This window comes from Corapipo altera, unplaced genomic scaffold (assembly GCF_003945725.1).
Source record: "Corapipo altera isolate COAL_440 unplaced genomic scaffold, ASM394572v1 75, whole genome shotgun sequence".
Classification (NCBI taxonomy): Eukaryota; Metazoa; Chordata; class Aves; order Passeriformes; family Pipridae; genus Corapipo; species Corapipo altera.
Genome location: NW_020884887.1, coordinates 15736413 through 15756902, shown reverse-complemented (window position 1 = coordinate 15756902; position 20490 = coordinate 15736413). Strand labels below are relative to the sequence as shown.

The 20490-nt window shown below is 37.4% G+C and overlaps 1 protein-coding gene across 2 annotated transcripts in view; it reads right to left on the bottom strand.

Moving 5' to 3' along the window:
* Positions 1-696: 696 nt before the first annotated feature.
* GABRA1 (gamma-aminobutyric acid type A receptor alpha1 subunit) overlaps positions 697-20490 on the bottom strand; it is a 42118-nt gene continuing 22324 nt past the window's right edge. For both annotated transcript variants that reach the window (XM_027643268.1, XM_027643269.1), the window contains exons 6-10: positions 20166-20248; positions 15489-15632; positions 9722-9874; positions 6930-7132; positions 697-3511 (exon numbers count right to left, since the gene is read on the bottom strand). In XM_027643268.1, coding sequence (XP_027499069.1) covers positions 3203-3511; positions 6930-7132; positions 9722-9874; positions 15489-15632; positions 20166-20248 — 892 coding nt within the window. In that variant the 3' untranslated portion in view covers positions 697-3202. The remainder of the gene's footprint in view (positions 3512-6929; positions 7133-9721; positions 9875-15488; positions 15633-20165; positions 20249-20490) is intronic.

Here is a 20490-nt window from a genome sequence, read left to right as displayed (position 1 = left end):
ATATCAGCCTTTTGGGTACTCTAAAGCTGTATGGCTGCAATTTCTTGTCTCTCCCTACATAAAAGCACAAGCCTTGCTTTCCGGGATCTTTTTCAAGAAAATCTGAGAACTGAATACACTGGAATGATTTTTCCTTTCCCTCTTTTTCTATGTGGGAAAGAACAAAGAATTGAGAATTAAAATTTTCAAGCCAGATACATATATATATATATATATATATATATATATATTTGCTTGTTGGAATGCTATCCCTACAACTTACTGAGTGAAATATTAATTTTGTACAGCTTGAGATTCTTTTCTAACAGTCTTTCTTAGGTCTGTATATTTATTTAAACAGATCTCTAACAAATACCCATACTTTTCCTCTCAAGTTCTGGTTTATTTGCTATTTTATCTGGGAGGAAATGCATTGTATTTTGTTCGTATGTCGTATTTCATGTTGTGGTACAATTGTTCATTTGCTTTGCTGGCTATATATTGTAGAGACTAAACTGTCTTTTCTGAATGTCAAATCAGATTTGGGAAACATTCCTGTTATATTTGTCCCTGGGAAACACTGGACAGAAAAATCATCTATTAAAACTGCATTCATTACCAAATCCACAGAACCTAAGTTTTTGAATTAATAGCAGTTAATCAAGCAATGCATCATAAAAAAGCAGGAACTAAAGAAAACCAAAGTAAAACATTCACTTTCATTATTGAACATTTTTAGCTTTATTATTATAATAGAATTACAGTCTGACAATAAAATAAAGAGCTTTTGCTAAACTCTGTAAAGCAATACATGCTTCTGCCATAAACAACCTCTATTAGATTTAGGTTTTATTGCCACATCACTGCACTGAGGTGCAATAAACATTCAATGTCTTCTTTTTAAAATTATCTTAGGAGTAAACAGAAACTGTCCTCTATAAGAGTGTATCATTATTTTCAAGGAAGACTTACTATTATTACATGGTTTAGCAAAGCATTGTAAAAAAGCTACATAGAGAATACCTTGTCTTTGATAAACTGTGCAGTCAAGTTTATACAGTATAATACTATTGGCATAGACTAACTAAGAGGTGATATAATGCAATCATTGCATAGCAAAAAGCAGACTAGGTAAGTAATATTCACATCTAATGTGCAAACTGCAGACCAAAAGGTAGCTATGAATTGCTAGAAAGATAAAATGCCCTAAATGAACACACTACTTTAACGCCAAAAATAACAAGATAAACAAGTACACAGAAGTTAAAGAGCCATAGTTTATTTTTTTCTATACATATATCTACACATGATACCAGAGATGAAACATCCCCTTTTAATAAGCTGCAATCATATAACTTATCAAGTTTAGACAGGACTAAATGTTAGACAATGAAGCATTATTAAAAAAAAAACAACTTCTCTAAATAAAACATTAACTGTTTCCTTTTGTAGATAGAGGATGTCAACTTTTTGATTTATTGAGAAAGAGTTTAGAAAACTGATTGTGAAACTTGACTCTCAGTAGCTGTTTCTCTGGAGGCTCATGTAGCACTGTTTCAAAATCCATTTAATACCATGTATTACACTTTGTTAATTGATGTTTCTTGAAAATATCCACCATTCTTCCCATCTTTTTGAAAAATCTTTATCTGAAATTTGATTTCTACGAATCAGCAGTAATGATTCTGACTAGAATTGTTTTAAAGGGAGCACAATACCTGCAAAATGGACATCTTGTATTTGAAGCCCTTACATATTGTTCCTACAAATATATTGCTACAGTAAAAATGAAATGTAGTAAGTTTACTCAATAAAATCTATTTTCCTGTACATTCTTTTATGTATGCTTTCTTTGTATTTAATGCTACATATATTACATCTCTTATTGTAACAGTTATGTTTCAGCAAATATAGCAGTAATATACAGATGAACTTCTGTCTTCACAAATATTTCACCATTTTACCTACCAAATATAATCCCATACTTTAGTGTTTATGCATGACCTGAGCAGACCAGTCGTTAATCTAATAGTATACGTTGGATGACATTGTCAAATTGCAAGCTACTGTACACTTAACCACTTTACAAATGGAATTAATTCCAAGCACTTTCTGCTTATTAATTTTTTTAGGCTTTCCAGTACCACTGATTTATTTTTTCCTCTAATTCAGGCTCTAAATATGTTTTATTGAGCATTTAACAACATATTAAGAGCTAAGAGGTGAATCCTACACAATGTTTTAAGAACACAACTTTAAAAAAGTAAAAAATGTACAATCTCATGCTGCATATTTACAGATATTATTTAAATACTATATTTTATCTTTCTGCTATTCATAAATCTCAGTCTAAAGCTTCTTTTAATGTATCGTTTTATAAAAGAATACATTCAACATATCTAGAGCTTGCAAAAATTGTTGGTTTGTTGTTTGTTTTTTTTAAAACTCTCTAAAATATAATGATGACTAAAAGCTATCTTTAAAGCATCCAGGAATTGTTTGGATTCCGCAGGTGATAGAGGGAATTTGGATCTGCACTCGGGTGTGCAACTGGTTTTAAATCTAGTCTAGTGACAACTTAATGCTTGGAACGAGACTGCACTGAGAGCAGATGAAAGCCTTTGATACCATTGGATGTCATGTGCTGTACAGGGGACAAACTGTACCCAGAGGGAGTAGATTTCCTTTCTCATTAAAGACCATTTAATATTATAAGTCAGGTAGTTTGCAACACAGAAGAGAAAAGGGATTAGGAAAATAACATCTTATGGGATTCAGCAAATGGAAAGTTTTACAACCTTGAAAAGATTATAAACAGTGGTTGAATAAATGGTACAGTCTAGTATGTCATAAAGAATATTTCCCCCCTCCCTACAATCCTCTGAATAAAAATATCTTTTCCCCGTACATATACAATTCCTTTTGGGGACATTCAGTACTAAGCTGGCAATAAATGGTTTCTTTCCGCCCCCCCACCCCTTACACTACAGCTCACTCTTTTCCATTTTCAGAATTACTTATCCAAAGTATATAGCTTATATTGTTCTCTCCCTCACACACAGTTTTGTAAAATATATAGATATATTTTTTACTTTTTTCTAAATAAAGAAACCTTTATTTTCTTAAAGACAGAGGCAATGAAGCAAATGGGAATTACTGTATGTGGAAAAGGGAAGCAACTCCCCGAGCAAAAGACAAAACAGAACTATAGGAAGAAATGAGGTTATTGATGTGGAGTTTGAACCTTTAGCTGGGGCTCCCTGTTTAAGTAGGTAGCCCAGTAGACTAAGTTAAAGATTCCAAAAAGCAAGGGGAAGGCTATTCTTGAGAGTCGGTCAATTTTACTGACGCTGTTAAAAGTTTTCTTGGGTTCTGCAGGTTTTGTTTCTGGCTTAACTTCTTTGGGCTCAATGGTTGCACTTTTAGCAATGGTTGCCAGCCCAGGGTCCCTTGCAATGTTAGGGGTGTAGCTCGTAGCTGCAGCTGTGTATGTGTTGTTTTTCTTAATGAGAGGATCCTTCACTTTCTTTGGCTGAAGAAAGAAGAAAGTGTTTTATTCTCGCTATCTTCTCAACAGATACAATTATGAAAAAGCACTATAACATTTTGCAATTAATCCAATTCATGCCACAAAATGCAATAAGCTGTAAGAGAGAAGTTAGCTCTGGATACGTGACTCATGCAAAATATTTAGGTGACAACAAAGACAAAATCATCCATTTGTGTTATGTGTGTTAGTTAAACCAAATTAGATCATGGATAAACTTTAATCAGAACTGATAGCTTTAATGGTAATTAGCAGTGACACACCACTCATAGTTCAATATTTCCCTAATCAACTGTGCTTCTTGACCAGAACAAAACTTTACAAAACACAAAAATTCTTAATGTAGCTTTCCAATATTAAGAGAAATAATGAGATGAGTGCTGACACAATTCATACATAGAAATACACAATAAATTATCATGTAACCATGCACTAAAGGAGAGGATTATTTAACAAAATGCAAAGCTGCCAGTATCCTACTCACTAATGGTTTCCACCAAAGCCACATGCATTATGGACTGGGAACTTCATGTTCTTGTCTGAGTGTTACAGTTGGATCATAGTGGCTGAAATGCCATTCCGTATACAAGGACTTAAATGACTATATGATTTTTGCATCCAGCTACTTATATTGCTAAAGCAAGAATGTATTGAATATCTTTTAGTGGAGAAGAATTTATTGCACTTATTTGAATATATTTTCCCCTGAATCCTTATGTTTTCTAGTATTCTACTTCTGGGATCGAGTTGTAGGAAAAAATTTAAATTTTGCCATCTGGGTGTACCAGTTGGCATTCAACTGTCCCAGCTGCAAACAGACCAAACCTTTCCTCCAGCCACTGCCCAAGGAGAAACACAGAAGAGAGATGTACTGGGTTGTTAAGGAGGTGTAAAGAAAAGCATCACTTTACTCCAGGTTCCTTCCATTAGGAGAAAAAAAAAAAAAAAACAAACAACAAAACACAGATAACAAAAAAAATCCCCAGAGCTTAAAAATCTTTAGACAGTATTTGCCACAAAAAGAATAGGCAAATGTTATCCATTGTATCCTCCTAGAAGGGGGGAATAAATATGATTAAAGAGAACATATCAGCAGAATGGGATCTATTTTGTCATTTCACCATACAGTAAATAGAACTCCCTGTTTTCAAGAAGCAGCTGTCCCATGGAGGGGGACTCCCAGTAGCAGAGTTTTGATAAAACATTCTTGTTCAAGAGGTGAAGGTTTCAGGGAGCAGCCAGGCTCCTGGGGGATGCTTGGGAACACGAAGAGAAGCTGCCAAAGCATCCAGGCCAGTGGGGAGAGGCCCAGCAAAGCATGGCTTGGAGCCCACCCAGCGAGGAGGAGAAGGCTCAAATGTGAAATTTCTGCTACTCAATAAGGAAAGGGATTCACCTAATGATTCTGATGTAGATGTTCTTTATTTGATGGCAATAAAATTCTTAGCTGGAGGCTAAGAAAAAAGGTTCAAATTTTCTTAGAATATTTTTGCTGCATAGGAGGAACAAACAGGTTGAAAAAAATACTTAGAGAATAAAAAAGGCAATGTGAGAAAGCTTTTTTTTTTTTTTTAATGTAGTTGTCTGTCCATTTTTTATCTCCCAAGTGGGGAGGCTGCTACCAGGCTGGCTGAGCACGAAGCCAGCCCGATTTGCTCCTCAGTCAGATATTCTGATGAGCAGCAATAAATGCAGCAGGCAAAGAGCTGCTTCACAGGAGCCTCAGAGGAAACCCCTTCCATGGATTAAAATGTCACCCAAAATCTGAGCCACAGAAAACCCTGAACCAGTCCAGGTCTTACTATTTTATCTAAAATTCAACTTCCTGAAAAAGCAATATGCCAGCTAATTGGAGCTCTGAATTTGATTAAGCTGTGATGCTCCACTCACAGGGCTCCTGCCTCGCCCGCTCACGGCTGCAGACAGGGCACACCACCAGCACCAGGACATCTCAGCTGGCTTCAACAGACACAGAACCCCCCCTACCTACTCAGGAGTGCAAAGCCATGAATCTTCCAATATCTTAAACAGTGGTTATTGGTGGGGGATTTTTTTGAAAATGTAATTTTCTTTGAAACAAATGAAATGACTGATTATCTAACTATGTTACAAGGGAGCATATATTAGCAAGGCAATATTTAATATTTAAGGATTAAGTTCTATTAAAACAGTTCATGTTTTATAAAAAATGTCATGAAGAAAGAGCAAAGAATCAAAAAATTATTTTCAATGAAAGTATCATCAGTAACTGAAAACTTAATATTCACCAGCAGTTGTGCAGCTCATTATTTTGTTTTCCTACTTCACTCATTTGTTCTACAATATTTTTTTAATAGTTCACATTGTATAAATGTCCCAGTATAATTTCTGTTTATTTCACTGACTTATGCAACTAAAAATGCATATATATATATGCATATATTCCTGAATTAAAAACATATCTTTGCACACTGATGACTGATGACTTATATCTGCTCCTCCAAATATTTATTCTGCTGATTATCTAGTTTGTGAATGTTCAGGATAGCCAATTAGGCAAGTTAAAAAAGCAGCCAAATGAGCTTACTCACAGAAGCAGCTGACATGGCAACTCATAGAAGATGGGAAACTTATCTTTGATTCCCTAAATGTTCCTCAACAAGTTCTTGATGCATCTGTGGTTAACAGACCAGGTCTGATACCAGGCCAAAACCAAAGGGAATCAGTGAGATGTCTCTCTAGTGCTTTCAGGGAGGTATAGGATTGCACACCCCAACACAGCTGTCAGTGCCTCCCCCTAAACAAATCAATTTTTCCTATAGACCAGGAAAGGAAGAAAAAAACCCTGTGGTGATTTATTTGGTCCTAATGACAGAACAGCCCTCCTGAAATTCGTGTTTGGGAGCACTGTACCTTGGGAATTGTCAAATACCACAGCCACAGAATTTTTTGCCTACATTTATACTGTATTATTAGTATGTTAAACTAATATATATAGTATATATATATATACTATATATAGTTCATATACTAATATATATAGTATATATATATATACACTATATATAGTATATTTATACTATGTTATCCACATTTTCTCTTGTTTAAACAGAAAAGAAATCATTGCCTTCCCTTAAATAATTCACATTCTTTTCTTTCCCGCTGAGTTGCACAAGGCAAAGCCTCAGTGGAATATTTCATTATGAACAGCATCAAGTGTCAGCCGGTATGGCAGAAGTAGTATTTAGATGCTCAGTGTCTGAGTATTTCTTGTGTAGAAACGCTGCGTGTGAACACAAGAGGAAATTCTTTTGGAGTAATTACTTACTGTTCTCAGTAATAAGAATTTCTAATGGGCTAAAACCCCTTCCCCTGTGTGCCCAGGCAGGGCCCCGTGTGCCCTGGGCTGGGTCAGTGGCGTTACCTTCTCGGGGACGACGCTCTTGCCGTCCCAGGCGTAGCCCCTCTTGGTGAAGTAGTTGACGGTGGCGAACTCGATGAGCGCCGAGAAGACGAAGGCGTAGCAGACGGCGATGAACCAGTCCATGGCCGTGGCATAGGCCACCTTGGGCAGCGAGTTCCTGGCGCTGATGCTCAGCGTGGTCATGGTCAGCACGGTGGTCACTCCTGCAAAGCAAAGCGGGGCGGTGGCTTTAGGACCGGCAGCTGGATTTTGTCCTTCATTTCTCATAGATGGAAAAGCCTTTTCTACGCCTCCGATTCTTATAAACTTCCCCATCTGGGTTCAGTTGCTAATTGAGGATAGCAGATTTCAAGTTCTGTGGAAGCTGCAGGATCTTCAAAACATTTTTTTATACCTTTATTCTTTACATTGTTGTAATAGAATATTATTTTTAAAGTTGGAATGGAAATAATATCATGAGTTGTGGAATGGATACTACTTTACACTTCCTGGTATTTGAAAATTCATAGTCACTGTTCTTTACTCGTGCCCTGCAAATTGTCCTATGGGTGTAACAATTTAACATCTTTAGTTCTTTCTTGCAACAGTTCCAAGATACTGAGAAAACTAAAATACTCGTCGTTTCATTCAGATTATTTGGTATAAGCTCCTTCAAAGGTATACTCAAAGGGCACTAAGATTTATGTGTTATTACATTTACTTGAATTGATGGTTTTACAGATTTCTGTCCCTTTATTCACTGATGCCCAGAAAACAGCAAACATTTTACGTAGGAACAATGACAGTGTAATTTGTATTTCTGATATCAGAGCTTCTCACTGCTGAATCTTGCCCCTTACCTGAGAGAGAACCAGGACTGGACTGAACTCACTCTGCCTGCAGCTGCTTAAAAAATGAATCTCCAAGTGCATGTCAGGCCTTTCCATCAAATCACATGTCCACAAGTTACCTTGACAACTGCACTGTCACGGACTGAATGTGTCTGGGGAGTTCATCTTCGCTGCACTGCCAGTGAAAATGAGCAGTGGCTAAAATAGGCCAGATAATGAACAATGTATTTACATGGGAGTGTGAAGAGCTTGAATTACTAGTGCCTAATGAGGAAGCAATTTCTCTTCCCTGAGAGACAAATCTTGTCTTTGACTCATTATGAGTGAGCTTATGTTTCTCTTACATAGTAGCAAAACAGGATTTATAACTTTTATTATCTGCGGTACTAAGTGGACTTAAAAGATGAAAGTTGTGCTTCTGTATGTGTAGGTATTCATGCAGCATGTTCTGAGACTTTGTTTCACTGCCATCATGAAATGAAAAAGCTCTCTTGATACATAGCAATGGAGCTAACACAAGATTATTTACTAAATAACTGTCTTCTAAAAGGAAAACTGAGAAACGTGTGGGTTCTTGAGTCTGTGAAGATGGCACTTTGAGCACTCTGCAGTATTATATATTATTCATTGAGACTAGGAAATTCTGTTCTCCATCTAGTGACAATGAAGTATTTCAAACTGATGATCAGACACTTCTTTTTAAATGGTATGTGCAAAAAAAGGTGAAATAGTTACAATTTCAATAGCTTTGACTACAGAGACCCATAAAAGTCCCTACTAGAGCAGTTCTTAGTGAAGCTGATGCTAAAAATTCAGAACTAATTTTAGTTGCTAATCTAAACAATATTATGTAAATCAAATTTAATATGCTGTAGTCTAAACCATTGTCGTGTAAATGCACATCTGTGTGTCAACAGAAAGCCTCTGCTTGGTTCATGAGGTCTCAGGCTATGCAAGTTGTGACTGATTTCCAGAGGCATTAGGAAGCTAAAGCACAGCTGTGAAGAGTGCCAGGAAAGGTCAGTAAAATAGCTCTGCATTTCTCAGCAGTGAGTCTCTGGGGAAATGGGAGATTCTCTTGGGCAAAGCCCAAAGCATCCTGCCCTGCAATGCCCTGAGGCAGGGAAACAAGTGTAAAAGCCAATTTGGCTGTGTGTTCTTCCACCTCCTCCTGCCAAAGGTGTTCAGCTGTCCCATCTGAACATCACCAAAAAGATTAGGTCACAGAGCTGAAATCTCAGGTTCTAGTTTTCCTAAATAAAGATTTGTTACACCTATTTGCTTTGGGTTTGGGGGGTTTTTTTGTCTGGTTGGCTTTCTTTTTGCTTTTTTTTCCTCATTTAATATGTACTTGACATGGATTAATCTCTCCAAAGAATATGCAAGTTATTTGTTTCTAATTTAAGATAAGCATTTGCAAGCAGTGGTTAAACTCTAGGGACCAGCTGTATACACTGAGAATCCTTTAGATTGCTTTCTCACTGTATTTGTTGAGTGGATCTATTCACTACTGTAAGCACAATAAATTGTTGCTGATCTCAACAGGAGACCTTTAGCAGCAGCCTGCAAAAGGGATTACGAAAAAAATTTTTTAAGATAAAAATTTTCATTGGCCCTAAGGATGTCAAATGACCAATACCCATGGATTAAAGCCTTTCTGATAATCCCCCCATGAATGTCACTGCCATTGTCAGAAATGTTTTATTCATATTCTGGTTGTTTTGGAAAATTGAAGCAGTAATAGACTGCTTGAGGTATTCTCAGGTCTCTTCTTACAGTCAGTTTTAAAGGTTTGGATGTAGATCCTTGCAATGGAACATTTTAACTCTTGTGTACTGCACTGTGGCCAAGCTCATGCTGTTCTCCAACATCATATTACACGAGAAGTTAAGAAGTTTTACCATAAAACTTCTTAAATCTATTTGCCTCATGATTGCCAGGCAGTTTATAGATCTTGCTTACCAAACACTGTTCTTGCTGGAACAGATTCTCTGTTAAGCCAGAAGGACACCTGTGACAGAATCACTGTCATGATGCATGGCAGGTAAGTCTGGATGACAAAATAGCCAATCTTCCTCTTCAAATGAAAATGTGTAGTCATAACAACATATTCTCCTAAAATCAAAAAAAACAGGTTCATTAATTTTTTTATAAATATACAAATGAGAGAGCTTTATAGGAAGTAATTTTTCATTATATTCATCCCTTTTATAAAAAAAGTCCTCAGATCAAACTGGGTCAGCTCTGAAGAAAACATTTAGTAAACCTGGTTCTGAAGTTCCACTAATAATACAAAACTAGACAGTTCTGGGAAATGCTAATTAAATTTACATATCTTCATCTCTGCTGAGTAGTGAATGAATGTCTGCATTAACTGGTGGCTGCTCAGAGCTCTTGTGAAAGGTCTTGTTCCACCAGAAGATGGAAAACCATCACAGTAAACCCGTGTAAACATCATCTGAAGACTAAATCAAGACAGGCTCCCAAAAGTGTTTCAGTGGGGCCAGGCTTAAGATGTAATTGTTGATGCAACTGTGTCTGCATTACCACTGTGGGTGCTTTATGTGCTATGAAGATGGAATGTCCCTGTTCTGCTAATTTAGTACTTCAGTAAATGATTATTCTCTCCTGAAGTAAATGACTAATGCAAGAATAACACAGAATATATTCATTAGCACTAGTGCTTAGGGTGCTACAAAAATATATGAGCAGGGTATTCTAACTGCAGTGGAAAGGAATGGTATTTTTATATATATTTATATGGATATATTTTATTAATACATTTAATAATATCAACTACAGATTAATATTTTAATATATCAATAAATGTAATTCTATGAACCTTTCTTGCCAGAACAGAGCAAATACTGCTCATTTTCTGGACATTATTTACATAACTGAAAATGGATTTGGAAAAACTATATTTTCCAAAAGACTGAAAAACATACTGTTGTGATTGACTCTTATTATGCAATAAACATTATCTTAGGAATGAAACAAGTAGACATGTAACTGAATGGAAACTTCTGTCTAGATTAGAGATGGCATGAAATTACTGTAGTTCTATTTTAAAATGTAGGCAGCTTGAAAGAGAAAGCTCTTGTACAGGAAAAGCTTAAACTGTGATTGAAAAACTATGTCTAGACATTGAGTGCTTATGCACCGAGCATGTCAAATGCCCAATGCTTTAATGCAGGGTCTAGAAGAACATTCATTTGAACAATCTTGCTCAACATATAACCCCAAGGAAAGCTTATTTATAAGATGTGACAATACTCCTGCTATGTTTCAATATAAAACACAGTAGCAAAGTGGGAAAAGGGAATAAATTTTAAATCGAGAGGTAAAGCAAAGCATATACAATGATTTTTTTTTTTTTTTTCAAAAATAGGAGTGGCAGAAGTAGTATAGTGGGCATTATTACTTGAATTTTGCTCACCTGTCTTTAACTTTCACTGAAACAACCTTCTTCTCCTCTGTCCCTGAGATTATGATCTTATGAAAGGTGCCAGTCTTGGCTAGAAGAGCTAATAATTTAATTTTATCAACTCAGATATGCCGTGGGAAGCTATTTTAATGCAATCAGGTATAGAATGTGCACAATGGTATGTCAGAGTTAATTCAGTGATTGGAGATGGCAAGTGAAGAATGCAGAGTGAACACACCACTGTACTCTGGAGCTTTATTTAGCTGCTTAAATTATCAAAGTATTTTTAACCTCTGGAAAATGAGAACAAGATCCAAAGCATAAAGGCAATTAAAAAGCCAGGGATTACTCTCATCTGTTAAGCACTGCAGCAGGTCAGAGCTGGAAGTCAGCTAAAGGTAATGCCATGAGGACTGAATTAGCAAAGCAGAGCCCCAGAATAAGGCCTTACAGTCCAGTTCGAAGGCAAAACCATCCTCTGAAGCCTCCGAAGTACCAGTGGCCCTCAGTCATTTCTCAGAAGAGAGGAGATCTTTGAGGAGATTGATTGTAATGACTGCAGGCCATTAAAGCTCTCCAGTTATTTACTGCATCTTTAGCTTGCCATATTTGGTGGCTTTCTTTAATTGAAAGCATGGCCACATTCCTGACAGCTGGTTATCACTCTCTAGCTTCCCAGCAATTCCTCTGTAATTCTATTTTGAAAGTGCTGTAATACAGCCATAAAATTCCCAACAAGCTAAAGTTTCAAACAGCTCTTGAGCAAATATTGCCTGTATTCACAGTTTCTGATTGCCAGGCTTTCATAAGTATGAATCTTATATTCTCTTATCTTTTCTTATCCAAGGAAGTGAGAAAGAAAGGTATTTCTTTTTAGCTTTGTTGTAATTCCCCATGTCTTCTACAAATAACTGTGTTGTGCAGATAAATCTGTTTATCATTTTATTTATTCCATTTATTTATTTATGTATTATACAATATGAAGCATAAAAGTCATCACTTGCATCCTGCATCTATATTAACTTAATGGTTTGAATATTAAGTTATTTGAATATTTTCAGAGCTCTGGAGGAGTTTGTGCCTGTGCTTGGTACTTGTGTAGCTGTAGTTTTTAAACAGCCCTTAGTTCTACAGTATCTTGCAGGCAGTATAAGCTAACCTGTGTCCACAGAAGACAACAGCTGATAATTCAGTAAAGTTCCATTAAATGTATTATTCAGTGTTCTGTGAACTATTTGTAATAAACCAAATTTGTCAGGTGAGCACCTAAAATTACTGTGTGTCATGTCAGACGTGAGGTTTGAGGTGGGGACCGAGTTCTAGCTATCACAATACTTTATCACAGTAAGGCTTTCCTTGTCATTAATTTAAAACAAAATATTTATCATCTACTACTTATGCCATGTAACTCAGTAAAAAAACTCTTAAGAACAACATCCTCTCAGCAGATTTACAGGACATCATTAAAAAACAGACCATTGTGAGTATAAATCCTGATGATTCTCAGTGCAAAGAAACGTTTTCAAGGTGGCAGAATAATTCTATGTAAACAGAATCTTGGATGAGCCCTTTAAGCATTTGTTAAGGTGCTTGCAAAAAGGATAATTTTAAACTATTTCTGAGTCAATATGAATCAGTAGCTGGAGAGTGACAGAAATTTTGCATACAAATAAAAAATGGTTGACTCTGCTTAAGCAAAACAGCAGCAGCGATAATTATTGTTTCACTCACTGAATACTATTTTTAAGCCTGTAATACCTGCACATTCCATTGCCAGCATAGATGAATAGACTATACCATAAAAAAAGGTTTAGTCTTTCAAGATTCTCTTGTCATTAAAAAATCAGAGTTTGTAGTTATGTTGTTATATATCCAGAAATAAGGACAGAAAGTGGTCTACTAGCCAAGGAAGACGTTAGGAAAAAAAAGAAAGGACTTTATGGAGCCATCAAATCATTGAATAGTTTTGAGGTTGTTTAGAATAACCCAGCTACACCCAAATCCTTGGGAAAATAAGGATCTAGAATTCCAGACAACTATAAATATCATCTTAAAATTGCCCAAAATTATGTAGATTCCCCTAATGATCCGCAGAATCAGCTGCAAAAGAGCTTAATTTTCTGGCCTAATAAAGGTGCTGAGAACTCTTAAATGAAGATTGTCCTCAATTTCTTTTGCCATTTTGTAAGATGAGTCATTATCCACGACTCTGAAAGTAGGGAGGGATTTCATCATTTTCATAACGTACTTCATCTCTTAAACCAGAGATGAGCAGAGGACAAAGATAGGCTGGAAGATGCTGCTGAGACTGGCTGCCCACCTACCTCAACAAGGAGAAAAGGAATTATTAACCACTTCTAATCCTCACCATTATTTTGGGGAAGGCAAAGCCTTTTCCTTTCCAAAGCAAATCAAGAATAATTTTCCTTTGAGACCTTGAATTTGCAAGCAATAAAAATTTCTTCCACATATACATACCTGTATATGCTTATCAGGTAAAAACTAAAGAGAATTGTCAGTTTGGTACAAAAAGATTCTGTAACAGGATTATTTTTAGTTTTGATAACCATTGCATTTAGTTCTTTGTACTGTTTTTTAGCATCTAGACAACAGCACTTTCATTTCAGCATATTTTATGTATTAACTATACTGTATCTAACTTTATAGATTGGAATGGGAAAGAGTTTCTTCAGGCAGAAAAAGGAGGCAGAATTCAAATCTTTCAAATAGCATGGGCAAAACAAAACCTTTTTTGTTTCTTCATGGATATGTATGAAGAAATTTTACACCTGCTTCAGTTCTGATTGAAAATTTCTTACCTGCCTTTCTTAACAGTTTAGGGGGTGCTTCTCACATTACTATCCAATTACCCTGAGCTATATTGGTATCTCTATTTGCTTTAGATATGTTCCCAAGCTCGTGAGTCCTTTCTGATTATCCTGCCACCCTTATAATGCACGGAGCAAGCAGAGAGCTGGCCAGGAGTGCAAAGAGCAGCCCCACAGCTCTCTGAGCGAGCAGCTTCAGGAAAGAGCAAAGGGATCTTCACAGTTTCTCTCAAATCCTGTTGACTTTTCAGTGAAGGGCAGCTGGGCTGAATTATTAGCTCCAGAAAAGTCAATGACAACATTTCTAGGTGTGGCCAGGCCAAGAGTTTTCCCCTTTTCCTCTCGGCTGCCTGATGCAGCCCTCTGTGCTCGGCACTGGAAGCGGTGTCTGTGGGAGCAGTTGTGTTGGTGCTGTTCTTAGGCAAAGTCCTTATTACTGCCAGCCCACTTACTTCTTTTCTGATTATATCAACTGAACAGAAGCTTCCCAGCTGTAACCTAGAAACTTGTCTGGGAGAAATTTTCTTGGCTTAATAGAGCATATGAATATATTTTGGCAAGCTAAATAAAAAATTCAGACATGAATTACAGTTCACCCTAAAGAGCCTCACTTTCCCTGAAATGTTGGTTGACTTTAGCAGTAACACATTGGGAAGTTTGGTTTCTGCAGGTATAACTGCACTTCTCTCCAAGTCCCGAGGTTGTGCATTCCAAGCAATACAAACACTTCTAATTCAGAGCTGCTTCTGGCCCATGAGCAGCCAGGCTGGCCAGCAGAGCTCTTGGTCATGCCCAGTGCTCAGTTTCTTACTGCACTTAGGTCTTCATGCCCCTTCCAAATTATTAGAAAATAAATTTAAAAAATCACATCTTGAAAAACACTACAAAGTGAAAAAGCAAAGGTTTTTAGCCAGCTTCAAGGTTACAGGTACACCATATTTAAATGTTGGCTATATTTCTGTATCTTATTAAGAGTTCTGGAGTTAAAGGTGGTGCCAGGATTAAGCTAAGTCCTGTTTGGATGTTCCAGATGGTTTTTAATTTGATGACATAGTTTTTTCATTCTCTAAATACCTCCTTGAGAAACTATATACTTGCTTCTAGCAACTTCACTGCCTCCAGGAATATGATCTTTGAGGATTCATGTTGTTATACTATTTTTATAAGCTTACATAGTAAGCAGATAATACGATAAGAATATGAGAAGCGCTTCTTTATAATGTAAATTATTGTTTTTTCTGGCTAGATCTGATGCTGTAGGAACCTTTTTAATTGTTCAAATATTTTAACCACCAGTTAAAGTAGGAAAATAATCCCAGGATATGTTAACTTTTCACAGACATGTTTTCCTAATCTGAAGCTCATATATTGCAATTTACCTCTTACTCTTACGTCTTTGTATTTTTTTCTCCTGCTCTAAGTTATGTTTTGGCAATGAAATATGACCCTTCCCCAAAAAATTTTTTTCACAGACCTGTGCTGGACTGCACAATTCCAGAGTCCACAGTTTGTCCAAGCAGATCATACTGGTTCAATCGAGAGCCGTCCTCAGCCACCACCACTGACCTGGCTGGTTCCCGTGTCCATTCATACACAACCTCTGCTCTGGTATAAGCATCTAATTAAAACAAAATACATTGCATTTCAGCTTTGCACCTTCTGCTGCCTTATGGCTCTATCAGAACAATGTTTTGCAAAGTAGTTTGAATATTAAAATCTCTTTAATTATCTGCAGAAACCCAAAACTAGCTTACTGGAATTTATCAGTGGGAAATAGAACTGATTGTACAGGTCCATCCGTATGATGATTAGCTAAATATCTGCTGTAGGGCTGGATTAAGTTTGGTTCTCAATGCCATGAAAACATTTCTCTCTCTTCCATAATTGCTACCTATGTAAATGTCCCAGATGCCCATGCAATTTCATGAGCAAGGGCTCCAAACTCTTTTTCTAATTTTAAACTATTGTCAAGAAACACGAGCCCCAGACTTTTCAATTTTTCTTAGTGTGATGTTTTCTGGGCCACTGTAAGACAGTAAATCCTTCTCAGAGTGGCTTCAGTGATCTCCCAACAACGGGCCTGGTTCCAGCTCTCCATGTCTGTTTGTCCCCTGTCACACTGTCTGGGCTGGACAACAGCCCGAGCAGACATTTCTGAGGCTGCCTAGGCTCCAGTGAGTTTAAATGACAATGACTCTATTTTTTTTTTTCTACTTTGGTTATTTATGAGAAGTCCTCACACTCAAGTTCACATTTATTTGAGTTTGGCACAAAGCAAAAGAAAAGCACTGCACTCTCCAAACCTGAGCAGTCTGGTATGTTACAGAGATAATTCAGTAGCATCTACATGTCCCATTGAGGGGATTTGTACTGTTATTCATGTTATTTCAAGAATCAAGCTACATATAAATATTTTTAATCTTAGTCCCATAGTAAAATTCTTCTGTCATTTTGTGCAGTCTGACTGCATGAAGGCATCTTGTGTAATATTGACACCTAAGAGTATCCAAAGACATGAATGGGACTGAATGTGTGATCAGAACCTACATCAAACTAGCACACAGCACAGGCAGGTAGGAGCCAGGTGGGACAACTTAGGACATCCAAAATTACAGTAGAATCCTACCCACAAGATGAGATTTTCCCTTTTTTCAGACTGGCAATCAGGAAAGGAAAGGGAGAATCTGGTTCAGTTGACCTCATTTGTGAGCTAACAATTTTATCTTATCAATGTAAGAGAAAACAGTAATTGAAGAGGTGGTGTGGGAGGGAGTGCACTGGTAAATTAATTGCATGGCATTTGGTTCTGCATTATGGAAGCTGAAGGGTGCTTTTATCCTCAGATTTCACATTCCCCCAGCACTGTAACATAATTTGGAATATGTTTTCGGAGTCAATGGTGAATGCAAATCTACACCTTAGTAATTCTGACTTTAAAAGTAATGACCACAGTAAACACAGGAATTGATTTGCTAATCTAGTCACATAAAGAAAGAGTGGCAATAATAATACCCATTTTCAAGCATTTGTCTGGAGTATGAGAGTAGCTTGGAAGAGAGAGGACTGGTTTTCTGAGCTGCTGAGAACCACTGGATTGGATTTGAGGGAAGGGAGGATACTCAGCAGTGCTGGAAAGGAGCTTGCCCTGCCCTGTACCTGCCAGACTGGGCGCTCCATTCCACCCTCAGCATCCAAGGCACGCTGAGGAACAGCAGCACAGCCTTTGGCTCCTGTCACTGCCCTGAGCCAGACTGGCCATCGTTTTAAACTGACAATCAGGAGTTTGTGGTAAGAGTTCAGGAGAGCATCTGCCTTTCTGATTTTGTTTTGCCAACATATGGCATTTCGTTGTTCCAGATTTTCTTCAGCGTTTGTCACATTGAATTTACACTGGAATAACCTCCAGCTTAAGCTGCTCTTTGGCAAATCACTTTAGCCTTGGAGCTGGGTCAAGTGTTTCTCCGCCTCTGCAGTAGGGGCACAGTCCACAGGAGACGTGCAGCTCCTTCAGCGGGAGGCTTTTAGGAGTCCAGCTCCAAGTGATGAATGGAGGATGTAAAAAAACTCTTACCCGGTTTAATCCAAAACAAACGAAGCTAGGCAAACACTACCTTGGGGAGCTACTAAGTGTGATATTGTAGTCTGCACTTAAAGCATGACTTTTGTGACAATTAAATGCATTTTCGGTACATTTTCCAGTCCATTAAGATGATTATAATTAATTGCTTTAGTTGTTGAACAGAAATGTCCCAAATGTATTTGAATATGATTATCACTTTAAAAGTGGCAATTAAATATAAGAACTGTTCTTTTTCTATCTATAACAGCGACTCCCATTTTCATGTCTTACTTAGGTCCAGTGATTTGTCCTACAGGATACATTTCTGTCAATAATTAAATATTGAGTGAAATATTCTATACCTTGATAGTTATGACATAATCTGTTGAGAAGGAGGGGAGAGGTCCAGCTTTAAGCACTCTTTTGGACAGTGAATTTCTCATGCGGTGTTTGCAGTAAAACCATGTTACAGAAGGAACTCCTCCCAGCGAGGATCCCAGATTAGGAGCTCGCCTGAACTCAGCAGGTGACTGCAAAGTTTCCCTGAAAACTCCTTGATTTTGTCTCATGGTCCTTTCCAGCATTTGGAGTTAGGTGTTTTTCTAGGCCCCATTTGAACAGCTGTCATGATAGGCAGTTAGTGTTCAAAACAAAGAAGTAATGAAAAAAGCCTCTAAAACCTGACAGACCACAGCAGCACTCTGAGCTTAAAATATCAGTTATCACTTCTGACTGGAGTGTAAGAAATGGTCTTTCCATCGGAAATATCACTGATGTTTTTTGTTCAATTAAGAAAATTCTGTACATTATGATAATTTTTTTTAGAGGATGAAAAAGAAATCAATTTAGATACAAAAGATATGCAGATACACTTGCACATCTCTCTGCTATCTTGTTTTTACCTTGTGGTGTGACTCTGGATGTGTATGCAAATCCATATTATCTATCCCTTCTCATTAATAACTTCTGCAAATCTTAGTCATTTAATTGAGGCAAAATCCTTAGTAATCTCGAAAGCCGTGCACTTTGTGAACCGAGTACACTAATCTGGGACACTGAGCCAGAAAGAACTCGATGGAGGCAAAGAATGGGAAATGCTGTTCATACTGGGGAGGGTCTGGTGTTCAGGCTGTGGCTCAGAGATGCACAGGTGTGGTGACTGGTGTCTCACTGAGTCTATAAAGTTCAGGCTAGTGATTCACATTTGTTCCAGAACTGTTCATGGTTAAACTTGTCCTTAGCAGGTTTTATGCACGATTAGCCGTGCCCCCCCCCCTCCCAGCTCCAGGGACACTCTAATGTGCCCCACAAAAGACATTCCATCCTGAGCCACTCTGATGTCCCAGGGGTGCACAGATCTCCTGCCATCAGGCAGGAACTCCCTGCAGCTCTTTGCTGGTTAGTTAGAGTCAGGCTTCCCCCCTCCCCTTCTGCTTCACAGGAGCTTTGGAAAGATTTATTGGAAGTGCTGTAAGAAAACTTAACATTCAAGGAGTAAACTCTTCTTGTCAGTTATACTCCAAGGTTGTGTGAGCTTGTTCTGCAAATCTTATCTTGGAGGCTCTCAGCTCTTTAAAGACAAACCATCAGTCCTGTCTCCTGGTAAACACAGAGCTGCTCAGCCCAAGTAAATGATCACCCTGTCGGGTACCTGTGAAGAATGAATTGGGTGCTCTGTTTGTTGACTTCTACAATTGATCAAACCACTAAGTACCCATTAGCAGTGAAGCGACCCATTTCTGCGAGAAAAAAGTAGCCTTTGAGGAAACAATTTGTACACTATTACATCTTCCATACATTTTAACTTCCTTGTTTGTGCTGAACCAAGTAGGGTGAATCAGCTCTTCACTTTGGTTTCTGTGTTTTGGTTGGTTTTGATTTTGTTGGTTTTTTACTTAAAAAATTGAAAGGGCGGAACTATATTTAATTTTTAAAAATATTATGTTTAGTTAAGTGTTGGGTGGGTTACTATTCAAATTGAAGTTTTGGGAGAAATTCTCAACTTAGCAAAAGCTTTGTCTCTTAGTACAGTGATTTCAATTGCACTACATTTTGTCCAGTATTTTCTTTGACGTAGGGTTACATATGCTGCAAGTGTAGGACTACTGGGAAATTTCTGAGATTTTTCCCTTCTAGAAATATTACATGAGTGTATTATGAGTATGTTATAATCCTATGAAGAATTTTTTTCTAAACATACCATGACTACGGCATTGGAACTCTTTTCACCTAAACCAATTCAGTTATCTATGGTGTGTTTTACTTTTCTCTAACACTGATTTTGGGTCTTTGCAAAATAAAGCAACTATGAAACTAACAACATCTTCCATGTGACAAACTACTTTTCTAGATATTTAGAGCACTGTCATTTTCTTTTTTGTGCACGGTCAGCCATGACATTGTAGGATATTTAAGACACATAAATTATATTAAATATAAAATATCAGTATATTAAATATAAATATATATATAAGAATAAAAATACAACCCTGACAAACGTGAAAAATACACAAGATTAAAACCTTGAGGTTTTCTCAGCTGCAAAATACAGTGGCCTAAAAAGGGAGAAACCTCAATTTAAAATAAACTTACAGCTTCCAAATTTCAAGGGGCAAGCATGTGCATCCATAGGAAAGTCTTCTAAATGCATTGGACATTCTGCTCTCACAGTCAATCTATAACGGATTAATGAGCAAAAGGACACATTTATTCTAGTTTCACAGAAATAGCAAATAGACTTCTATTAAGACACACAGAATAAGTACAGCACAATCTCTGTTCTGGGATGCATTAGTGGTTAGAAGGGGCCCGAACAGGCTGGCTGGGGGTGCTGCCTGTGCGGACACATGGGGACTGGCTCTGGCTCCGGCTCTGCCCCTTTCGGCAGCACAGAGACAGCTCCGGCTGCTCACACACA